We start from the raw sequence: 23,261 nt of genomic DNA on the forward strand, positions 1-23,261 counted from the left end.
AGCATTTGACACGACCAAACTTTGCACTTTAATTCAAAGTAATTTAACTTAACAAACATACTGAATTGTAGCCCTTGATATAAGTTTTAACCTATAATCAAAATTACCCCACCACTACCTCCTGCTTTCTGAATATAATTCATAAAAGTTGAAAATAGAGAAAAACCGCACGAACTTTTTTGGTTGTCTATTAATTATAATTAATTATAAAGGGAAAAGAATAATTATGATTATTAAAACTGAAATGAAGAAATGGTTTTGTTTTATTTATTTAAACTATAGTACAATTACTGAGTCAATAAATATAATAAGTAAACTTCAATGCAATAAAAATATCGATTAGTTTGCAGGTAAAATCTACTTGTACATTCTTTATATACAACAACATCACGGCATTACCTAAAATTGGACAAGTATATAGATTTCTTACGTCCTCCTGAATTGCTATACTTTTTATTTTCTTTATAAATTTTATGAATGAATATATTTGACTCCCATTTCATTGATTAAAACTATTCGTGTAATCTAGGTTGCATACTAGATGAAGAACCTATTATTTTAATTTTCACTAACTCACTTCACAGTACATTCACGTTATTAATTAATTAATTAATTAATTAATTAATTAAATAATTATAAATATATTTAAATTTTGTTTATTAAACAAATAGTGGACATTCCAATTGGAAAATTTATTACAAATTTTCTGCTTTTATCAATTACTTATCAGTGACATTTCGTATCGAGTTAGAAAGGAGATAAGATTAGATGATTGAAAAATAGGGATTGATAGAAACAAAAGTAAAGCGACGATAAAAATTATTGGGAATCGTTTGGGGTGTAGTTATTTCTGGTTAACCGGATACAGTAGTATTTCAGGAACCGTGATTCATAGTTGGCGCCCAGATCACGTGGTGTGTCCTTGATTCTCGATTCGCTCTTGTCTCACGCAGTCCGAACAAATAAAAATGGTGGTTTCTGTTCTTTTTGTGGGCTGACGGCTAACTGAAAATGCACAGAACTCGAATGGTTGTGATATCTAGTTCCAATACCAGCTAGTACTTTAGTGTAGTGTAGTGAGATACGTGAGAACTGGGCCATTTTCAGTTATCTTATGGGCGGGTGTCTGTAGCCATGGATGTTTACCTGTTTGTTATGGGTGTTACATACTCCTGACAGATACGTCGCAAACTCTGTCGTTGTTTGTGTTTCAATGTACAACCACACCAATCGAGTGCCTCAATTAAACAACGCCGTTAATCGTTGTACGCTGCTTAATTGTTAAACATGAGACGGGGAAAACATACGAATTGTTCGCGATCTGGTTCATAGAAGCAACATGTGACCCCGTTCTGACAAATACATACCCTTATTATTCAACCCCGAAAAACACTCGGCACTTTATTTATTGCTAACGATAAGTCATGACCGTAACACTGCATCAAGTGAAATTTTTATTAATAACACATTTTATTTGACTTGTTACTGATCAATTTCTATTTTCTAATTGAAAAGCTCAAACAATACAATCATGTCTGTTAATTAAAAGTGAGCCACGGTTTGCGGTGCAGTTGTTCCGGTAAACATTAAGCAGTAATGTGACCGAATAAAAGGGGAAGACAACAAAACAATGATGATGCCAGTGAGCGAGAATAACAGGCACATTGTGCAGGTGTATGTGGGGGCCCTATCGGCCCTCTACGAAGCCCTGTCGGTGGAGGCCAGCAAGCAGACGACCTCTGAGGAGATAGTCTCCTGCATAGTTGAGAGGTTGAGCCTCAACGAAGACTCTGTGTATGAGTTGGCCGAGGTGATGGGCGACGACTTTGGACAGGAGTGCAAGGAGAGAAGCCTCGCCTCCGGCGAGAGCCCGGTCCAACTCATGATGCTGTGGCCCCAAAGCAGCACCGACACCACATCCTACCGCTTCTACCTGCGGGAAAAGACCAACGATCTCGGTTGGAACTCCAATTTCGTGATGGACCCGCAGCTGATCAAGGATTACTTCCACCGCTTCTTGTACCAGCCCAAAGACAGGGAGTACCCGGACTTGTGTCAGTTGCCCGATTTGAACGAGAAAACCTTATTGGACAATCTTAGGGCTAGGTTCGTGGCCGGTCACATATACACATACGTGGGCTCCATCCTCATTGCCCTCAACCCGTTCAAATTCTACCCCATCTACAATCCGAAGTACGTAAAACTGTACCAGAACAGGAGGCTGGGCCCCAATTTGCCGCCCCACATTTTCGCGGTCGCCGACACCGCCTACCATTGCATGTTGAAGGACAGGAAGAATCAGTGCATCGTTATCAGTGGTGAAAGTGGTTCTGGAAAGACAGAGAGCACTAACTTTTTGCTGCATCACCTGACCGCCCTCAGTCAGAAGGGCTCGCACGGCAGTGGTGTGGAACAGACAATTTTGAGTGCCGGTCCAGTTCTGGAGGCCTTTGGCAACGCCAAAACTGCACACAACAACAATTCTAGGTAAATGTCTTCTGAAAGACGTCTGTGTCATTTGATAATGTTTACAATCAGTGGAATAGACCTTAAAATACATTTTATGAATTGGTCATTTTAATTAGCACTAATTTCTAAACATATTTTTGCCAGTGACTAATATTTTTAGTTACTATTTATCTGAGATTATTGATTGCCGATTTTAGGAAATATATAATACCTCCAGATAAGGTTTCAGTAATATTTGATAACAGCAATGATAAACTATGTTCTAAACTGAAAGCAATTAATTATGAATGCACAAAATGTTGTTTATAATTAATTTTCCAGGCAAATACTATTATTTGATTAGTAAGTGACTAGTTAAAAGCATTACAATGAGTATGAATGGATGCAATTGATAAATAAGTACGTCAATAATAATAAAACATTCAGGAACTTTCGTTCTTATTAAATTCGTTTGTCAGTCATTGCAATTATAACATGATTAATGTTGTTACTCATACTTATGATGAAAAATTAGATTATATATTTTGAACTAACCGTCATACATTAATTAATAACATTAGAATGAGTTTAAATGCTGTCAACAATTTATTTATTCCTGTTTAATCTGCCTATTATATGTAATTGGTCTAAAAATAACATTTTTGACGTGATTATCAAAGTTTTTGTAATTTAAAAAATGCATTTTTTAAGACTGATAATTAATTACTCAGAACATTTTAAAATTTTAGTGTTCTCAGAAGGGAATGATTTTATTTCATCTGTGATTTAATCAAACTAATACGTGTCCAAAATTAATTGTGAAGTAAAGAAATGTTTGCTTCAAAAAAGATGTTTTGCTAACTTTAGATAGATAAATTGGCACAACAACTAACTGAAAATAAATGCATTTTAAATATATTAATTCTATTTTATTTATGACATTCTTTGTTTCAAGAAGAAAATTAAAAAATGAGTCTTTTTAACATTTTGTATAGAATATTAAATATTATTGTTGTTTTTATACATTTTCTGAAAAAACAAAATGGTAAAAAATATTTAAATATATTTTATATACAGAGTGCTCCACCTAATATATTTATTGGAAGTTTATGAAAAATGGCTAAAGATATTGAATTGAAATTTGTATAGTAATTATAACTTAACTTGAACTATTTTTTTAGTTTGTTTTGAACAAAATTTTACATCCGATTTTTCCGGAAGTGACGTCAACTTTGTTATTTTCTATGGAACACCCCGTATATTTTTGATTTTTTAAATTCTACACGTAAATATAAATAAAATTGCTATACCATGTCCTATGTCTAAATCCAATACTTTTCGAATTATAAATTTTTTTCCAAAATTTTTGACAGGTTCAGGTGGTCTAATTATTGGTTGTGTTTATAAATCCACCAATTTTGACAGTGTTAAGATCATTTTTGGCATACAGGTTAACAAAGGACTATTGTACAAGGTGTCATTATTAGAACTCCTATATTTTATACAGGGTGTTTGTGATATACATTTAATTTTGTTCATTTTTTAGGTATAGGACATGGTATAGTCATGTAGTTACATGTAGAATTTAAAGATGCAAAATGTACCGGGTGTTCGTTTGAAAATAGCAAAGTTAATGTCACTTCCTGTTACACCGAAAATTCAAAATAAATCAATTTAAATTCTATACATTTTTCCATATGTAGATAATGATTTCTCATAATTAATTTGCATTTAATCCACAATTAATTTCTTAAATTTGATGATTTAACCATATATTTGTTTAGTCAAGTTTAGTCATGTGAAGTTATTTTAAAAATAGCTGCACTGAATCAATGTAAATGTAAACATATTGAATGGATGTGTGACACTCTGATAGAACAGAGCAGAACAATCTGCGAGTTGACGTTCTCAGTAGTCGCATTGAACAGTAATATTAGAACGGCATAAAATGGCTTTATAATTCGTGGCGTTGTGGCAGCGCTGTTCAAAGGGTTTATCGCGATGTCGCTTTTGTGTAAGCCACATCCTTAAACCAAAAAGATAACCGAGCCGCTGTCCCCGATCATAATGCTCATCAAACGTTGCCTCGTTTTAATGATAATTGGATACAATTCTGCACTGGTTGGTCTGTCTATTTATGTACCGCCGTTTTAATATCGAATGATTTAACATGGGGGGAGTTTGCTAACGAGCCAATTCGGTTGCAGCCGCTTCGGTAAATTCATCCAGGTGAACTACAAGGAGAATGGCATGGTGCACGGCGCCGTGGTGCAGAAGTACCTGCTGGAGAAGTCGCGGATCTGCTCGCAGGGCCGCAACGAGCGCAACTACCACGTGTTCTACTACCTGCTGGCCGGCGCCAGCATGCAGGAACGCCAGATCCTCCACCTCAAGTCCCCCGACCAGTACTACTACCTGAACAAGTCGTGTCTGACCCTCGAGAACGTCGACGAGAACTACGAGTTCTCGCGGCTGAAACAGTCGATGGAGATGGTCGGGTTCACGCCGGAGAAACAGAGACGCCTCTTCTCGGTCCTGTCGGCCGTCCTGCTGCTCGGCAACGTCGAGTTCCAGCCGCGCAAGTCCGCCTACCACCACGACGAGGCGGTCGGCGTCAAGAACCCGGACGTGGTGGCCCTCATCTCCGAACTGCTCAGAGTCAAACAGGAGACGCTGATGCAGGCGTTGACGGCCAAAAGGGCGAGGGCGTCCGGCGAGACGCTGGTCATCAACTACAGACTGCCGGAGGCGATAGCCAGTCGCGACGCGATGGCCAAGTGCCTCTACGGCGCCCTCTTCGACTGGATCGTGCTCCAGGTGAACCACGCGCTCCTCTCCAAGAAGGACACGCCGCGCGAACACCAGGGCAACTCGATCGGCGTCCTCGACATATTCGGCTTCGAGGACTTCGGCCTCAACAACAGCTTCGAGCAGCTGTGCATCAACTATGCCAACGAGCATCTGCAGTACTACTTCAATCAGCACGTGTTCAAGTACGAGCAGGAGGAGTACCGCAAGGAGGACATCCGGTGGAACAACATCGACTTCATGGACAACACCGGCTGTCTGCAGCTCATCGAGGGCAAGCCCAACGGGCTGCTCTGTCTGCTCGACGACCAGTGCAAGTGAGTCTGTTGCGACACCTTTAAAAATAAAATCCTGCCTTTGCGTCTAAATTCGTTTGGAGGAGACACGAGCAATAAAAACATTTTATTTTTAACCTGCACGGTTTATTGCATTACTTCAATTTTCTAATATAACAATATATACAACGTGGGTCTACAATTTGGGAATAAATAATATATACGCTTCTGAATATTTTTTAAAGCTACTAAACTTTTCATATTCTTTGAAGAATTTAGGAGAAAAAAGTACTCTTGAACAATTTTGATTATTCCAACCGTTTTTGATATAAATCAGTTTTAATGATACAGTAGATTATGGGATTCCTCTACTTCCTCTCTACATTTTCTACGCCACATAATATTTTTGAAAAGTATTCTGAATGTTTATTTGGTTCAAGTTTCCCGGGCGCGACCAACGAGACGCTCCTGCAAAAGTTCAACACCGTCCACAAGGACAACAAGTTCTACAAAAAGCCGCAGAAGAAGGAGTTCGCGTTCATCGTCGAACACTACGCGGGCAAGGTGAAGTACCAGGTGACCGACATGCGCGAGAAAAACCTCGACCTGATGCGCCAGGACATCGTCGGCGTGCTCAAGAACAGCTCCATGGCGTTCGTCAGGGAGCTGGTTGGCGCCGATCCGGTGGCCGTGTTCCGTTGGGCAATTGTACGCGCCTTCTTCCGCGCCTACTTCGCCTTCCACGAGGCGGGACGCAAGCACCGGCAGGGACGCGTGGACGGCAACAAGAACAACATCCAGCAACGCTACCAGAGGAACCACGTTCCCAACGAGAATCTGATCAGGTTCGTTTCCTCTTTCCCTCTGGTTTAACTCTCTTTGGTTGCTCGAGGTGCTTTTTTAATACTTACCAACTGAAGTAACTACTCTACAGTAATGTTGATTATATTCAATACACACGCACCCAGTTATTATTTAATCACCTTGAGTCAGGACAAGATTTATTTTAATTTTAAGTAACGACTAACCCGATTTTGTCTTGATGTTCCCTTATTGTTTGATTTCAATAAAAGTGTGATGTGCTTTTGTGCTATATATTGAACAATGTGTCGATCAAATTTAGTAACTCCTATGTTCAATTCTGTAGCCATCTAGTGACAGTTTCCGCTGTGAACCTCACAGTTAACAGAATTGCGTAAGTTGAACATCGGTTGACGTTTTTTCCCCTAGTATCATTTATCATCTGTTGTTTATTGTCTCATCATGTCACTACTTAAAGAAATAATCATTGAATTATACACGATAAATTGGTTCAAATTAAACACTTAACTGGAATATTTCTTTATTATTGACATGATTTTGTTGAGATTATTAAAAATTCGTTATTAAAAGTTAACGACCATTCTTGAAATCATCGTTAATTGTTATTATCCTTTTAGACTTTATCGATGTTAGTGTCTACGACTTTTCAACAGCCCGATCTTGATCTATTCTTGTACTCGATGTTTTATTATTTGTCATCATCATGTAGCATGAACCAGCCCTTTATTGATTGTGCATGTTGTTTAATATTAGCGTTAACCAAGTTTAATTTCTATTCGGTTTTTATGTAGTGCTTCTTTTGGTGACCTAGGTACGTGGTGCGTCTAATTTCTATGTCTTGTGGCGTTCACAAGTAACTAACTAAGTGAGAAGGAGTTAAGACCACCTTTTGCCTGTGTTGCCTGCTTAGTTTTTTTATTGTGTTTTTATCACGTGACGCAGTAAACAACGAAACCCGTTGTCGTTCAACCGCGCGGGTCGCAACCACCACAACAACAACAACGACCACCTCGAATCGCCGAACAACGGCACCGGTCACAACCGGCTGTCCTGGCCGCAGTTCTATCAGCGCAACAGGTTTGTTGGCGGAGGCGGCGGCAGCGGCGGCACGGGCAGCACCAGTGCGACGAACAAGGGCCAAGACGAGGCGGAGACGAGGAGGAGGAAGGAGTCCGCCGGTCACGGCCCCACTTTGGAACGGGTCCTGTGTCCGGACGAGGCCAGGGCGATCCAAAGGGCCAATCAGATTGTTATGTACGTGTGATTCTTGTCTACTGTCTCGGGTTTGGTTGTGGGTCACCTGGGGACGGGTTACTATGCCTCATTTGTCTTAATTAGTACTACTCAATTAAAGGAAAAGTGGAGATAATAAATACCATTAAAAAATAAAACTAATTAATCAAAAATTTAAGTGTTTTTAGTAGAAAATTTCAAAAGCATACTTTATATTATACGAACATGTTACATATATTATATACAGTGTGATTTATATAATTTATTCATTAAATCTGTTTTTTTTCAACGGAACACCCTGTATAATTTTGGATTTTTAAATTCTGCATGAAATTACAATTAAAATGGGTATACCATGTTCTATACCTAATCCCCATAGTTTTTGAGTTATTAATTTTTTTCCTAACATTTTGACAGTTGGTCTAACAAAAATGTCTGTAAAGTCTCCAATTTTGATGTTGGAAAGTTAATTTTTGGTATACACGTTAACAAGAGATCATTCTATAAGGAGCTATTATTAGTACTTCCAAATTTTATACGGAGTGTTCGTTATTTAAATTTAATTTTGTGCGTCTTAATTTATCAATAATATTCTTATTTTCAATGGGACACCAAGTGTGTAGTGATAATATTGAACAGAAAAGCAAGAAATTAAATAGTAGATATAATTTACCATTCTAACAAGTATTTGTTATTACTTCCACTATATTTTCATACATTTTAAACTATTTTATTCGATTTAATAATGTAACCCATCTCTGTGTTTTTACGGTGAAGGTTCGTCCTGTGGGCCATCATTGTTGTGGAACATTCGGCGAGAATCCCGATTGAAACATATTAGGAACCACGGGTATTATCAAAAAATTGTAAATAATTCCGATAATTGTTTTATATTTATGTGATAATAAATTAATTTGTCGAATATATGTTACAGATGTGTGTATTTTTCATTGCAGGAGTGTAAATTTACGATTGGCTTTCCACTACAAGAAATATCTGACACATCTTGCTTCATAAGTCTGCATTAATACGTTGACAATTGGTCAGATATTTCATGTAATTAATAAAATATACCTTGTTTTTGTTTGGCGGTGTGTTATTTTCATTTTGAACAAGCATGAGACCATTATGTACTTACCTGCATGAGTGTTAAGCGATAAACTAACTGCTGAAAAATAATTCACAACGTTCACAACACGAGTGACACCAAACGTGCGTCCCCCAAAGCATTAATTTCTCTTCTGCAATAGGAAAAACAAGTCGTTCCGTCCGCGGGAGCGAAGCAAGAAGGGCCTGAAAAACCTACAGTCGGTTAAAACCTTGGCCGGACGCACCGGCATCACCTCAACCAACCAGGGCCAACTGGGCAAGGCGAGGAAACAACCGATGACTGTAACGGCCCAATTCCAACAATCGCTGCAGTCACTCATGGACACGCTCAACCAAGCCAACCCCTTCTTCATACGCTGCATCAAATCGAACGCGAACAAAATCCCGAACGAATTCGACGACGAGACCGTCCAACGTCAGCTGCGTTACACCGGTATGTTGGAGACGGTCAGGATCCGCCAGGCAGGCTTCAACGTCCGTCTCACCTACGATGAGTTCATCCAGTTGTACAGGATCCTGTTGCCCAAAGGGTTGCTCAGCTCGCAGACAGACGTGCGCGACTTCCTCGCCAAGCTGAACCTCAACAGGGACAACTACCAGTTGGGCAAGAGCAAAGTGTTCCTACGCGAAACCGAAAAGAACAAGCTGGACGGCAAGCTGCACTCGCAAATCATGGCCAGCATCGTCACCTTGCAGAGGTGGTTTAGGGCGTACCTGGATCGCAAACGGTACTTGCGCACCAAGACGGCCGTGGTGGTCATCCAGTCCTACTACCGGATGTATCTGGTGCAGAAGGAGTTCAAGAAGTTGCTGGCCACCATCAAGATACAGAAGTTCTGGCGGGGTTACAAGGCCCGCAACAACTACTCGAAGCTGAGGGACACCATCACCGGCCTACAGGCACTGTGCAAGGGATTCCTGGTGCGGAAGTGGGTCAAGGAGAAGCTGCCCAAAGAGAAAATGGTGAGTAATCAACGTGTTCATTTGAATCATTTGAAGTTGAATTAACCCTGCGTGTTACTTTAAAGATGGTTAGCGCCGTCCCTGTGCACTTACAAGTGAAACTAGGAAGTTCTGACGAGGCATTCCTCAGCAAAGAGTCGAGCCAGGAGGAGTTAATATTGGACCAAAACGACAGACGGTTTCGGGACTCAGACGAGTACGTTTCCCTTTAATAAATGAAGGAGTGTGTTGACGTTTTTATTTTCTAGGAGTAGTGGTATCCAAGAGGACGACATCGACACGACGTCGCATGCCAAAATTAGTTTGCGATCTACGTTATCCTTGCCGAGCGTTTCGCCTGGGAGTAGAAGTCCATACTTCGAATATTGTTCTTATACTCAAAAGTGAGTTGTCCTAAGTCAGACACAAGAATGGAAGTTAATGTGTTGTTGTTTCAGGAATGAGGATCCAAAAATTGACGACAGAGTTTTCTCCCTGATGGAATCGGGCAACAGGCGCAAAATAACCCAGACCAAAACCATCGACTATTCCGACTTGGAGTGCAAGTCGGTGCGTAAAGGCAGTGCGGACTCGCTGACGTCGCAGCGTAGCGTCGAATCTCACAGTTCCGACTCGCACTCCGGGATCACCATTCGCGAGTCGTCAAGCAAACAGGAGTCGCTGCAGAAGACGTGGCAATCCACTAGCACGACCAGCGAAACGTTGTCGGACAGCGGAGTGTCCGCCACGCCCCTTATAACCGAACAAAACTACGACAACTTCCTGGACAGCTCGCCCAGTGTGCACGACAACTTCAAAGTGTCAACACCGATTACCAACTCCCAAAGGCCGTCCCCCAGAGGCTCCAGATGCGGGACGGGCTTCAACAACTTGCAAAGCATACCCCCAGTCCGAAAGCCCAAAGATCAAGTGTATCCCTACGACAAGTCACCCAACAAGACGGAGCAAATCCTGGGCAGGCCGGAGGCCCCCATCAGAAAGCCGAGGAACGTGAAACGAACGCAAGTGAAAAGCTTGGGCGAAGAAGTCACTGACAGCACCCGCATCACCAACGCCCTACCGGCCATCGACGAGGCCAAAGCCTCGCACCGACTTCCGGAGTTAAAAGCCTCCGTCACGCCGAAACGGCAGCGCCACAACATCCCCAATATGGATTTGAAGCGTCGCAACAGCGACCCCGCCACCAAACTCACCATCAACGACCACCCCGGAGGCCTCGACTCCAGCTCTCTCCTTCCGTTCAAAAACGACTACAAGTCCGTGGACATGAACGCGGTCGAAATGGGCGGCCACATCTTCAGGAAGGTGCAGAAACAGTTAAAGGACGACGACACCTGCACCTGCTGCAAAGACCAAATCGACACGTTCTCCAAACAAGGTTACCAGTGCAAGACGTGCCGTAAGTTGGTGCACACAAAGTGTATCCAGAACCAAAGAGTCCTGGACGTGCCGTGCAACCCGCAGAAGTCCACACAGGACATCGGCAAGTCCGGAAGGCGCAAAACCCGAAAACACTCGAGGACTCCGTACGACTCGCCCAAACCCGAAGACAGCAACTTCAATTTGACGAGGACGTCCGAGTTCACCGACCGAGAGGATCGCATCATATCGGGGCCCGAGGAGATGGAGCTGATGACGCAGTTTATAACGGTGAAAATCATGCACATCGACATGAACTCGAAAAAGTCCAGCGACGTGGACCGGCTATTCAAGCAAGCTCTTAGGGAATTCAAGGACAATTTGGTCGCTATCTACAGCGTCAAGCACGGTTTCGACGGCTTCAACGTTAAGTACAAGGATTTAATCGAAATCTTTTGCAAATCCATGGATACCGTTTGTCAGCGGGACGAACAGTCGAACCAGTGCATGGACTTTCCCGTTACGATGGGCGTAAACGCCTTCAGAGGCTACATGAACGAGTTCATGTCGTCCAGGGCGGAGGAGAAGCCCAGCAAAGTCAAAAGGAAGAAGGAGAAGAAGAGGAAGATCGAAAGCATCAAGTACAACAATCACACGTTTTTACTGACCATCATCAACATACCGACCGCCTGCGAGATATGCAGTTCTTTTTTCATGTGGCCCTTGGAACGTGGTCTAGTCTGTCAGTCGTGCAAGCTGACTTGCCACAAAAAATGCTACACAAACTCGATCAAATGCAGAGACTCCAGCGCCAACAAGAAGGTGTTCGGAGTCGAACTAGGTAGACTAGTGACGGAGGAGAGCAAAATACCTTCGGTGATCGAAAGACTGCTGAAACAAATCGAAATTCACGGCTTATACACCGAGGGCATATACAGGAAGTCCGGCGTCAGCTCCAAGATCAAAGACCTGAAAATGAAAATGGAGGACAGCCCGGAAGACGTCGATTTCTCCAAGTACCAAGTGCACGTGCTGTCGTCCGTGTTCAAAAGCTTCCTGCGTGAAATGCCCGAGCCCCTGTTGACCTACGACTGCTACGAAAACTTCATAACGGCGGCCAATCTGCCCAACGAATCGGACCGCATCTCCACCCTGTACGACATCCTCAAGAAGCTGCCGCCGCCCAACTACGATCTGATGGAGAGACTGATGTTTCATCTTGCCAGAATAGCGCAGCACGAGAACGTGAACAGAATGAGTCCGGCCTCTCTGGCGATCGTGTTCGCGCCGTGCGTGCTGAGAACGAACAAACTGGTGCCGGCCCAGGACTGCCTGCTGGACATCAACAGCCAGACGCAGTGCATCGAGACGATCATAAAGGCGCAACTGACGAAAGTGAAGGCCACCCTGGACGACATCGACACGTTGCAGACGGCGTGCCAGGCGGCCACCAACCGACTCTCCTCGCTGAGGAGTTCGAAGGTACCTCAGTCGAACACCCACTGTTCAATCGTACCATCGGAAAATCGGTTTCAGGTGTTCAGCCCGGAGGAGCTGTGCCCGGCGAGCCAGCAGAGCCAGTCCACCGAGGAGGAGGAGACGCTGCTCGTCGACCACATCAACGAGATCCAGAAGGAGAAGGAGCACCTGACGTCGACGCTGCCCACGCTCACGCACGCCACCTCCGACGACGACATGCTGTCGACCGACGGGGACGGCAGCCTCGACGATCTGACGTCGATCGGCGCCGGCGAGCAGAAGAGGGCCCGGGCACCGGTCGTCCGGTCCATTTCGAGCAGCGAGCCGCGCACCTCGGCACCACCCAGACTGACCACACAGCTCTCGTCGGACGTGACCGGTTCGCAGGTGGTCGAGGACGCCGAGGACCCGATCATGGTGTAAATTCCAAGTGTCTGTACATATTTATATATGATTAGTACATGTATATATATACTTAAATTGCTCCCCTTTTAATTTAGTAATACTTTTAGGTAAAATATATATTTTTTAAATTATTGTGTGATAATACCCACAAGAATATTATGATTAAGTTTCTTTTCCAGTATGTATATTGATTTACATAACGATATGAAGTCGCGTGATATCATTTATATTTATTTTCAAGGAAAACCATGACACAGAAATTAATCTAATATAAGTAAAGCTGAGCAACAGCAGCAACTTGTATGTTAATAAACTAAATGAAAGTTTCCAAGTCAAGAAAAAATCATCCTCGAATTCGATCGTCGGTCTCGTGTGCCAATTCAATTGAATCAATCAATCAATCAATGTTGCAACGAATCAAATTAATAAAGCAACATAGGAATTATTTTTTTTTATTCATTTCGTTTTATTTATTTATTCATTCATTTTAAAATTGCTTTTCCACTAACGAGTGTTTTATTTTAAACAAATTGTGTGCCAAAGTGTCTTTGTGTTGTAATTTTGTAAACTAAACTGGGAAAAAGCACGTTTTTTCTTGACTTCGCAACTGATCAAATTATTCATGTTTACTACTAGGCAGGGTAACTAATTACCAATAGAAAGAAACTTTCTACGTTCTAGTATTAGAGAAAAGAAAAAAATGTAACTGAAAACGCTTAAATTGACTATTGTCTAAACTGTTTTTGTTTCTCTAAATGTATTGTATTTAACGTGAAAAGTCATTGTCACAAACTTATATATAATATATTTAGAACGAATCGTTTAAGGTCAGAACACAATCATCAAACACTATCTTCTCACGTTCGAACTTGTTTTTAATTGTACAACAACAACAACAACAACAACAACACAATAATATCAAAAAGGCAATAATAATAAATAAAATAAACGTTTCGACAACAATAAAAGAGAATAGTTTGTGTTCCAACTCTGACCATGGCATTTCGTGTGTGAAAATACATATTTTTTATTATGCGTTGAGTGAATGAGAGTTATACCTGTGCAATTTTTCAAGACGGTTAATCTTGATGTTATATTTGTAGTATTGTGCATACAGTCATTTGTTATGCATTCTTTTTTCGTGATATTCTACATAAATAATACTTATAAATAATGTACAGAAATTTATTTTCATAAATGTTTCAGATATAAATGGTTATATTTGTTGAAAACTAGAAAGTTTTTTTTTTGTTGATTTTAGAACTTGATTGAATTAAATTTGTTGATTGAATAATTGATAATACTCAGAATTACCTAGCACATCTGTCACCTGATAAAAATGCTCTTTGAAATTTAAAACCAAAGCAATATTAATTGATAAAATATGTTAGGCAATGTGAGAATATACTTATAAATTATTTTCGAGTATGTATAGGAAGAAAGAATTAATTCAGTTGGACTTGTTTAGAAATGTATGTTATTTAAATTCTCTTAAATATCCATACTCAATATTTATTAAATTATATATTGCATTTTACATCATATCATTGTTACATGTTATGCGTATGTTAACGATATATAATAAATATATGTAAGGCAAAAAAATTGGACCAACCCATTGGGAATATTTTATGATGATCATAAGCTATTTCGGATGCAATAAAATAAGACGTAAACTCCTCAATATTCTTTCAATGTTGGTCAATTTTTATCCTTAATATATTGCATACAATTACAATATAACCACAGTCTTGTCGTTTAATTATTAAACAATTCGTTGTGAGACAAGGATTCCTACCGAGTCATATTATCTCTGTTAATAGATATATAGAGTATTGCTGTATGAAGCATTTATTTTTTAAATGCAGTTAGTTAATTATCATCGTCAGTCATTTCTATATTATAATAATGTAATCTCCTCGGTTCTAATGCATCAGTACTTAGAATAATATGTTGTCTACTAACCAACCATTTTTATCACACGCTTGCAATTTGTGTTTGTTTGTTTGTTTGTTTGTCTGATAACTTATTTTCATTCCAAATTTTCCCGTCAAAAAACCTCTCGTACTATTATTATTATTACTATTATTATTGTTATTATTATTATGAATAATAAGTGTGAAATCGACAAATATTTTGTCACATTAAATAATAAATATAACGCTTATCTATTTATATTTGTATACATACATGTGTTAGGTTGATTAGCTAATTCATTAAATATTTACTAGTGTGTTTATCGGACGTTTATGATTGGCAGAATATTTTTAGTCGATTTTGCTTGAATACAAAGCTCAAACTGACTGCATTCCTATTGTCTTTTATTTTTTTATGTTCGCATCATCGTAGTCATGTAAGTTGTAATTTTGTATGTTGTAATACAGCTCTCTGACTACTTGGATTGCGATTAACAGCAAAATGAACTGATTTACTGTATAACTTTGCCAATAATATGGGGCATTTCCGCAATGACTGATTCTGTTTTGACATTATAATAATGTTGGTAAAGTGTAATCTAAATTATTAACCATGAACCAAATGTTATGACAAAATTGTTTATATCAATATACAAATAAAATACATACATACTTTGTAAATAAAAACAGTCAACCATTTATCTCTCGTATTATTTATACAATAAAACAAACACCACTATTTTGAATCTTCTTTATTAAAAAAGTTACATAATCTATTAATCCTTAATAGTAATAAAATTAGTCGTCATCAGTGGTACAAAATGTTAAAAGTTACAATATAATTTAAACGTAAACGTAAAGATATAAAATATCACATGCATAACATCAACTAAAATGTTCTATTGAATCTATAAATATTTTCAAGTCTTGTTCAAAATAAAAACTAAGATTCTACAGTGCTAAGTAGTGAGTGTTTTTATGTATATATATAAAATTGAGCTACCATCATATCAGCTCAAGTATGTAATAGGCACATTTTTCCTAAAATTAAGTTTTAGTTAATTGATAAACTACACATATTTGATACAACTATGTAAAATAAATAAGTAAAATATACAGGTTTTACAAATTTCAACTCGCGTCTGTATATTTCAATATCCAACTAAATCATTCTTAACCAATATTATAAAAATATTTGATTTTATGTACATAGTTCATTAAAATCTTTTTTACTTTTAGTTATAGAGGACGTCGCCTAATGGTATTATCTAAAATATTCACAACCTACGTTTAAGGACAAGTATACACAATTGGTAAATAAGATGTGTGTTCAATAGAACTGAAGCAAATATTAAATAACTTTGTATATTCAATTCAACAATCATTATACCTATTAAACACAAATCAATCGTTATTAGTAAACAGATTAACAACAGTCAGTATATAAATCTCAAACAAATTTTTACTCTGTTAGTCGTCTAGTTTTTTTAGTTTTTGTGTATTTTTTATAAAAAACACACCTATTACAAATACATAAATTCGACAGTCACATAAGTAATGTTTGCTTCAATCCGAGTGGTCGAAAAAACCCTTAAAATAAATTAAATGCAACAACGACATCCTCCATAAGATCCGAATGATATGCAAACGCTATGATAAAATTATTAATTCCATCCCTAACTAGAATTATAAAATTGTAGAAAGTCAATAAAAACGTATTCAAAATTCATTGAATAATGACGCCATACACACCAAGCCAATCCGAACTAAATGGAATCGAAAGGTACAATTTTAATACTACGCTGCTATCCGGAAACTCGGGCCTTCAGATCCGAACCCGAATTCGGCATTTGTCAAACGGAAGTCTGGTGAACGCCCGACAAGTAGTTTAGAGGCTTGTGCTCGGTCTCGCACTCCGAATCCTCGATTTCGCACAGGTTGGTCGACAGGTCGCTGTTGCTGGCGTAGCCACCCAACAACGAGTGTCGTTCTTCTGTAAAACACATTAAACATTAAACACCAAAATTAATCAGTTCAATTAAAAGGTTGAGCAGTACCCAAGGTGGTGATGACTGAGGCGATGTCGTCGTCGTTCTTGCGATTGCGATTACTGGGGAATCCGTAGGGCTCGACGTCGTCCGAGTCGCCTCCAGGACTTTGTAAGCATTCGATTTCTGGTTCGCTAGGAATGTTGTACCCGTGTGGCGGAAGATAGGAATTGGGGTGACGTATATAGCTGTCTGCTAAAAGAAATACTCCTTTAACACCCAACTAACTTTGAACGTTCATTAACATGTGCAAAAAAATAATATCAACAAACGTCTAACATTCTTTTGATTGTTTGTTAAAGCCACGGTGGTGTGGCAATCTACTGAAAACACTATTCAGTATTAAAATAAATGTCTTGTAAAAATAAAATAACACATGCTATTGTCATGCGGTTAGATGTAAAATACTCACTTGGTTTAACAACAATTAAAGGCACTGATTGGGAAACAAAACAAATTAGTTAAAAACAAATCATGTTTAAGGGTACAATGCATATGCAAATGTATATGCGGAAGGTTAATTTGTTATGAGGGATCTCTCACGAGTCTTTCTTTAACGACATTAAACTTACGATCGTTTTATTATAAAAGTGTTTCCTTCCATCCTATAAGGTCATAAAATGTTCATTTTTAGTTACACGACACAAAATACTTTTGTGTTTTAAAGTTCTCTGGATTTGTTTTTTTAGACAGTTACAACGGCTTAAGCGCCAAGCTGAGAGGTACGACTTAACGAACGACAACAAACGACAGATTACCTGTGGTAAAACTATAGGCCTCGTTTCCACTGTCGAGGGCATTGAGCGGCGGACTGAGACGTTGCGAATCGCACTCCGTGTCGGCCATAAACTCAGACTCGACGTCCTCGTGGAGCGGCTCAATGTCCCGGAGCGGATCGAGCGCCGACGGTGGCAAGTGCGCGTGCGCGTGCACGTGCTGACAACGGGACTCGTTGCTCTCGTTGCTGTGAAAGCTGGACGAGTCGGGGATCTCGCTGCCCGGCACCTCTGTTATGTTAGGCAGAGTCTGGCTGTGGCGCGCCCAATCAGAACAGTCCCAATGATAACCTGCCAAAGCACCCGATGCGTTAGTCTTTACATGTACAAGGGCATTAGCGGTGAATCACAACGTTCCTCACTGAGTCTGTGTTGGAACACTGTCATTCGATAGTGTAAAAATAGAACTACAAGAAGTATAGACTATGAAACTACTTCTAGATTAAATAATACGAAAATAACCAGTTAAGTTTTACTCAATATACTAGTAATACAAAGACCATGGCCAATAGAGTAACAAATACTTACTTCCCATTGTCCTTTGATCGTCGTCAGGACATATTGATCCGTTCGGCTTGATACAATTGATGGTGTTACTCTTACCCCCATAGAGCCTGTTGGGTGCATCACAATTAACCGCACCGGCTTTAAAATCTAAAACAACACACGTTTAAATAGATATTAGATAAGTGTAACGTAAATATTAATTACCGTTTCTGTTCTTGTGCCTGTCGTTTAGGTGCATCTGCTCAGCCCACGTGGTCTTCTCACTGTCGCAGTGATTTGTGATGCATCCCTGGGGTGTACTCCTGTTGAGATTCTTCACGTAATCTGGGGGAACGTTTTCTAATTCGTCTCCGGCTGAACCGTAGCTTCTGAGCGTGTCCAGGTTATTTAACATGACCGTGTTGGCGTTGCAGTTGTATATTGGGTCGTTCTGAGAGCTTGGGGTGTAGGAGAGTGGACGTGCGGCAAGGGCTATATCACGTTGATTTACTTCTAAATTGCTCATCTTAGAGCCCCTTTTGAACTCGGACATTTCGTGCGGCCTGGTCGAATTCAAGACGATGTTATCCTTAAGGTTTTCGTTATTGATCATGTTCCTTTGCGCCCGTTTGGAATTACATTTCCGACAACAAACCACAATGAGAACGATGGTGATGAGCAGTACGACAATTAAGGCAACTCCTCCAATGATGAGCAATTTGTCGAACGTCAAATTTTCAAACCAAGACAATAAGGAACTTTCAAATATGTTGTTGGCACAAAGTGACCCCGTGTAATTCGGAGGACATATACAATGGAACGACCCGATTTCGTTAATGCAAGTCCCCCCGTTTTGACAAGGGTTGGACTCGCACTCGTTCAAGTCGAAGTCGCAGAACTCCCCAGTGTACGACCTGCACTTGCACAAGGCTCCTTCGTCGCCCTCCTCGCACACACCGCCGTGCTTACAAGGATTCGGCGAGCAGTACCGGCCGTACTCACACCGCTTGCCGCTGAGATGCAGCACACATTCGCAGAAGAAGTCGCCCCCAACAGTAGAGGAACATTTACCCCCGTACAAGCACGGCGAAGAGGCGCAAGGATCCGAGTCCAGTTCACAGACCGTGCCCTTGAATCTGGAGTGGCACTCGCACTCAAAACCATTCTTTACTTCCTTGCACGTGCCGCCGTTCATGCACGGCTGCGACCCGCACGGCCCCGGCGGTATCAAGATGACGCTGGTGTCGCAGCTGAACTCCACGTTGGCGAAGCGCTTCAGCACCACCACCGAGTTCTCTCCGGACTTGTGCAACGGTACCGACACCCTCGATATCCGGATGTCGTCCATGCAGCCGGAGAAACCCTTCTGCACGTCCTCGAACCCAAGGATCGAAGGGTGTTGATGTACTTCGGCGCCCAAATACATTTCGTCGCTTTGCAAGTTGAGGATGTCGCTCACCCCCGGGGCGGAGCCTTGAGCCGTGTAAATACCGTCGATTGTTATCTTGGCGCTGTTTCTGTCGCGCTCCAGCTTGATTTCGTGCCAGTTTCCGTCCGACACGTACACGTTGGACACCCGCACTATGCCCTCGCCGCTTCCCAACTCGAACCTGTATTGGACTCCGCCGTTTACGATCTAAAATCAATTAATTTAGTCACAAATAAACTTTGTAATTCCATACGTACCTCCAGTATGTTGTAGTCGACCTTTCCGGCAGCGTACATCAAGTTACCAGTGGGTTGCACCGTCCTAATTCTTAGGCTGAGACTTAATTGGTCCTCTATAGATTTCTTATTGATAATTCGGTATTGCGAGTAACTTTTACCACTGAACGAAATAGGGTTCCTGGCAATGTAGCAGTTCTGGTCGTGACAAGTGGACATGTCCACGTCGCACATGGCACCGGCGTATCCCTCGGGACACTGGCAAGAGTAGCCTGCTTGTGAGGCGTCTGGCACGCATAACTTATAGGAGGGGCAAGGTTCTCTGGCACATTCGTTAACAATAGTATCACAGCGCTCTCCGCCGTACCCTTCTTTGCATATGCACTCGAGTCGCTGGCGGTGGTAGGGGGACACGAAGCTGGTCACGTCCGTCGACACCGGATCGATTATGTTGGTGTCCAGACTGTAGTGGTCTTGACACACGCCGTAAAGACAGTACTTGTTGTTGCACTTCATCCGTATGATTTCTTCTACAACTAGTTTAGAACTTTCTTCTAGTTCCTCGAGATTGTCGTTTAAGGCCTTCCGTATGGATTCCGATGGGTAAAATCCTTCGTCCGGCTTACGCACCGTGAACAACACGTCTAGGTCCTTGTTGATGAAGCGTTTAATTCTAAAAATGTCGTCGTCGTTTGATGGTTGGACGCTGATGATGACTACGTCCTTCAAACGGCAATTCATGGCGTTCCTCACAGCTCGGACGAATCCTTTCCTGTGACTCAAAACAAACGCTTCCGGGCTTACGTCCCTGAATCTAATGCCGACTGAATTCTCCAACATTTCCTCGGATATGACTTCAACATTAACCTTGACGATGGTGTGAGAGGAAAATTTGCCATCAGTAACAGACACATTCAGTCTGTAGTCGCCCACATCCAGTCGTGGCAGTGCAGTTAACGTACCATCAGTTTTGTTAATGGCAAAAAGTTCGTGCGTAGGATAAGAAATGCCCGACGTGGGAAACAGCGAATACGACAACGTGTCATACTGATCCTGATCATTGGCGTATACCTTTCCGATTATTCCACCGGGATACTCGTCCAAGTACGAGTTAATGTTGATTTCCAACGGGGTTATCACCGGTGGATACTGTGACTCCTCTATCACTTTCACGAGGACCGTTGCATCTGAATACAACGGAGGACTTCCGTTGTCGAACACTCTGATGATCAGCTTGTACGTCTCTTGGATCTTATGGTTGAATTTGGAGGCAGTTCTTAGTACTCCATCCTGATCTAATCTGAAGGTGTTACCCTCATTTCCTGTTCTAAAGTCGAATGTGTAGGGGACCGTGTTGGGGATTGTGTCAGCATCAGTCACCTCAAACTGAAGAATGGAATGACCTAAAGGTTTGTCCTCCTGAAAAATACAATATAATAAAATATTCCGTGTGCAAACAATTATTAATTTATTATCAGTACTTGAACGAAGGCGATGTAATTTTCCTGCGAGAAAACTGGAGGATTGTCATTGGCGTCAGATATTTCAATGTTGACGAGGGTTTGCCGGGACAGGACGGGCACTCCGTTATCCTTGGCAAGGATTTCAATGACGTAGCTGGAGACGGCTTCCCTGTCCAACTCTTTGGCGACCGACAAGTAGCCGGTGGTCTCCTCAATTTCGAATTGATTGTCGTTGTCACCTCTGATGATAGAGTAGGTGACCTCGCCGTTTTTGCCGCTATCTAAATCTGTGGCAATGACCTGTGGATCAACAAATTATTGATGAATACTAATTAAATATTAATAAGGTGGCAGAGTACCTGTAATATTTTGTCTCCAATTTGAGCGTCCTCTTTAATTCTGGCACTGTAGGACTGCTGAGTAAAGATGGGGGCGTTGTCATTGCAGTCGGTGACCGTAATGTTGACGGTAGCCACGTTGCTTAACGGAGGGGTGCCGCCGTCTATTGCCTGGATGGTTAGGAAGTAATCTCTGGCTCTTTCAAAGTCCAACATGTCTGCTATGGTGATGACGCCAGACTTGTTATCAACGGCGAACTTCTTGTGCTCATTTCCACCTATAATGGAATAGTAAACGTCGGCGTTAACGCCTGTGTCCTTGGACGTGGCCAACACACGGACGACTTCCGTGCCGATTGCATCGATTTCCGGCACGGTGGCGAAGTAATATTTGTTGGCGAATTCCGGCGGATTATCGTTGATGTCCTGCACGTTCACAATCAACGACACGATGTTCGATAACTGAGGGGTTCCCTGGTCTATGGCTTGTATTGTCAAGTTGTACATGCTCCGGATTTCCCTGTCTAAAGGCTTGGCAAGCGTCACTATGCCGCTGTCGGTCTGCATTACGAAATGATCGTTGAACGAGTCTATGAATATGTATTTAATTTTCCTGTTGATGCCGATATCCGCATCGTTCGCATGGATTTTCGTCACCAGCGTTCCAATTTCCACGTCCTCGGGCATCGAAACTGAATAATAAGGCAGGGAGAAAACTGGCGGGTTGTCGTTGAGGTCGGAAATGATCAGCTCAATTTGCGAGGAGCATTCCCAAGTTGTGTGTTCTTTGTCGTGGACGTGGGCGGTTAATAGATATTTTGATTGCTTCTCACGGTCTAAACTGGCGATGGTTTTCAAATGTCCTGTATCCCTGTCCAGATGGAAGCTTTCCGCCCCATCACCGGACAAAATGTAACGCAGTTTAGAGTTCTCTGGGCTGTCAATATCGCTGGCTAAAATTGACAACACAAATGAGCCCGGAATAATTCCTTCAGACAATACTTGTCGGTATCTATATTTTAGGCAGTACGGAGGGTTGTCTACAAATAAATAAACATTATTAATTAACGCTAATTAATTAAAAGACATCAAAACTCACCGTTAGCATCTAGAATGTCAACTTTCACTTCCGTGACATCAGAGAACAACCCATCAGTGACGATAATTTTCAGGTTGTACTCCGCAACTTTCTCCCTGTCGAGTTGTTTGGCCACGTAAACCTCCCCAGTTTGCCGAATCTGGAACTGCGACTTAGGGTCCCCGGAAATAATATAAAACTCCACCGGCGTGGACAAATCCATGTCGGCATCCGTGGTCTCCAACGTCAGGATGACCGTGCCCGGCAACGCGTCCTCTTTGACCGAAGCTTCGAAGTGCGACTGGGTGAACAACGTGGGGCTGTCGTTGTAGTCCTTCAAACGAATTATGACGGTGGAGCGGGCCGATTGTTTCGGAGTTCCGTTATCGGTGGCCACCACGAAGAATTTATACTCCGACTTCACCTCTTTGTCCAGCTTCACCAATGTGGTGAGCCAACCTGTGTGTTGGTCGATTGCGAAGACGTTCAGGTTTTCCCCTACGTCCGGCCCGAAGCTGTAGCGGACTTCTCCGTTGCTTCCTTGGTCGTCGTCGTTGGCAACCACTGGTAAAAACATTATTAACCTCGT

At 41.5% G+C, this 23,261-nt stretch overlaps 2 protein-coding genes across 12 annotated transcripts in view; one reads left to right on the forward strand and one right to left on the reverse strand.

Annotated features, from left to right (window-relative positions):
* Nucleotides 1-853: 853 nt before the first annotated feature.
* Nucleotides 854-15,517, forward strand: LOC109603465 (unconventional myosin-IXa-like). Of its 2 annotated transcripts, XM_020019965.2 has the most exons (9): nucleotides 854-2,487; nucleotides 4,656-5,573; nucleotides 5,972-6,376; nucleotides 7,296-7,607; nucleotides 8,837-9,659; nucleotides 9,725-9,855; nucleotides 9,908-10,042; nucleotides 10,097-12,500; nucleotides 12,555-15,517. In XM_020019965.2, exons 1-9 carry the CDS (start codon nucleotides 1,631-1,633, stop codon nucleotides 12,918-12,920), a joined length of 6,351 nt encoding a protein of 2,116 aa, XP_019875524.2. In that variant the 5' UTR covers nucleotides 854-1,630; the 3' UTR covers nucleotides 12,921-15,517. The 2 variants fall into 2 exon arrangements, with proteins under 2 accessions (XP_019875524.2, XP_049820802.1); XM_049964845.1 differs by lacking the exon at nucleotides 7,296-7,607 and having other exon boundaries at nucleotides 856-2,487.
* A 38-nt stretch (nucleotides 15,518-15,555) lies between these two features.
* Nucleotides 15,556-23,261, reverse strand: part of LOC109603458 (fat-like cadherin-related tumor suppressor homolog) — a 156,278-nt gene continuing 148,572 nt past the window's right edge. For 6 of the 10 annotated variants that reach the window (XM_049964835.1, XM_049964842.1, XM_049964837.1 and 3 more), the window contains 9 exons: nucleotides 22,694-23,236; nucleotides 21,616-22,634; nucleotides 21,275-21,556; nucleotides 19,815-21,212; nucleotides 18,354-19,764; nucleotides 18,171-18,296; nucleotides 17,625-17,933; nucleotides 16,876-17,061; nucleotides 15,556-16,811 (listed from right to left, as the gene is read on the reverse strand). In XM_049964835.1, the coding sequence (XP_049820792.1) occupies nucleotides 16,672-16,811; nucleotides 16,876-17,061; nucleotides 17,625-17,933; nucleotides 18,171-18,296; nucleotides 18,354-19,764; nucleotides 19,815-21,212; nucleotides 21,275-21,556; nucleotides 21,616-22,634; nucleotides 22,694-23,236 (5,414 nt within the window). In that variant the 3' untranslated portion in view covers nucleotides 15,556-16,671. Of the gene's footprint in view, nucleotides 16,812-16,875; nucleotides 17,062-17,123; nucleotides 17,303-17,438; nucleotides 17,472-17,624; nucleotides 17,934-18,170; nucleotides 18,297-18,353; nucleotides 19,765-19,814; nucleotides 21,213-21,274; nucleotides 21,557-21,615; nucleotides 22,635-22,693; nucleotides 23,237-23,261 lie in introns of those variants that run through there. The other 4 variants (XM_049964836.1, XM_049964844.1, XM_049964843.1 and 1 more) reach the window with 4 other exon arrangements.

Source organism: Aethina tumida, chromosome 3 (assembly GCF_024364675.1).
Source record: "Aethina tumida isolate Nest 87 chromosome 3, icAetTumi1.1, whole genome shotgun sequence".
NCBI classification, from domain to species: domain Eukaryota; kingdom Metazoa; phylum Arthropoda; class Insecta; order Coleoptera; family Nitidulidae; genus Aethina; species Aethina tumida.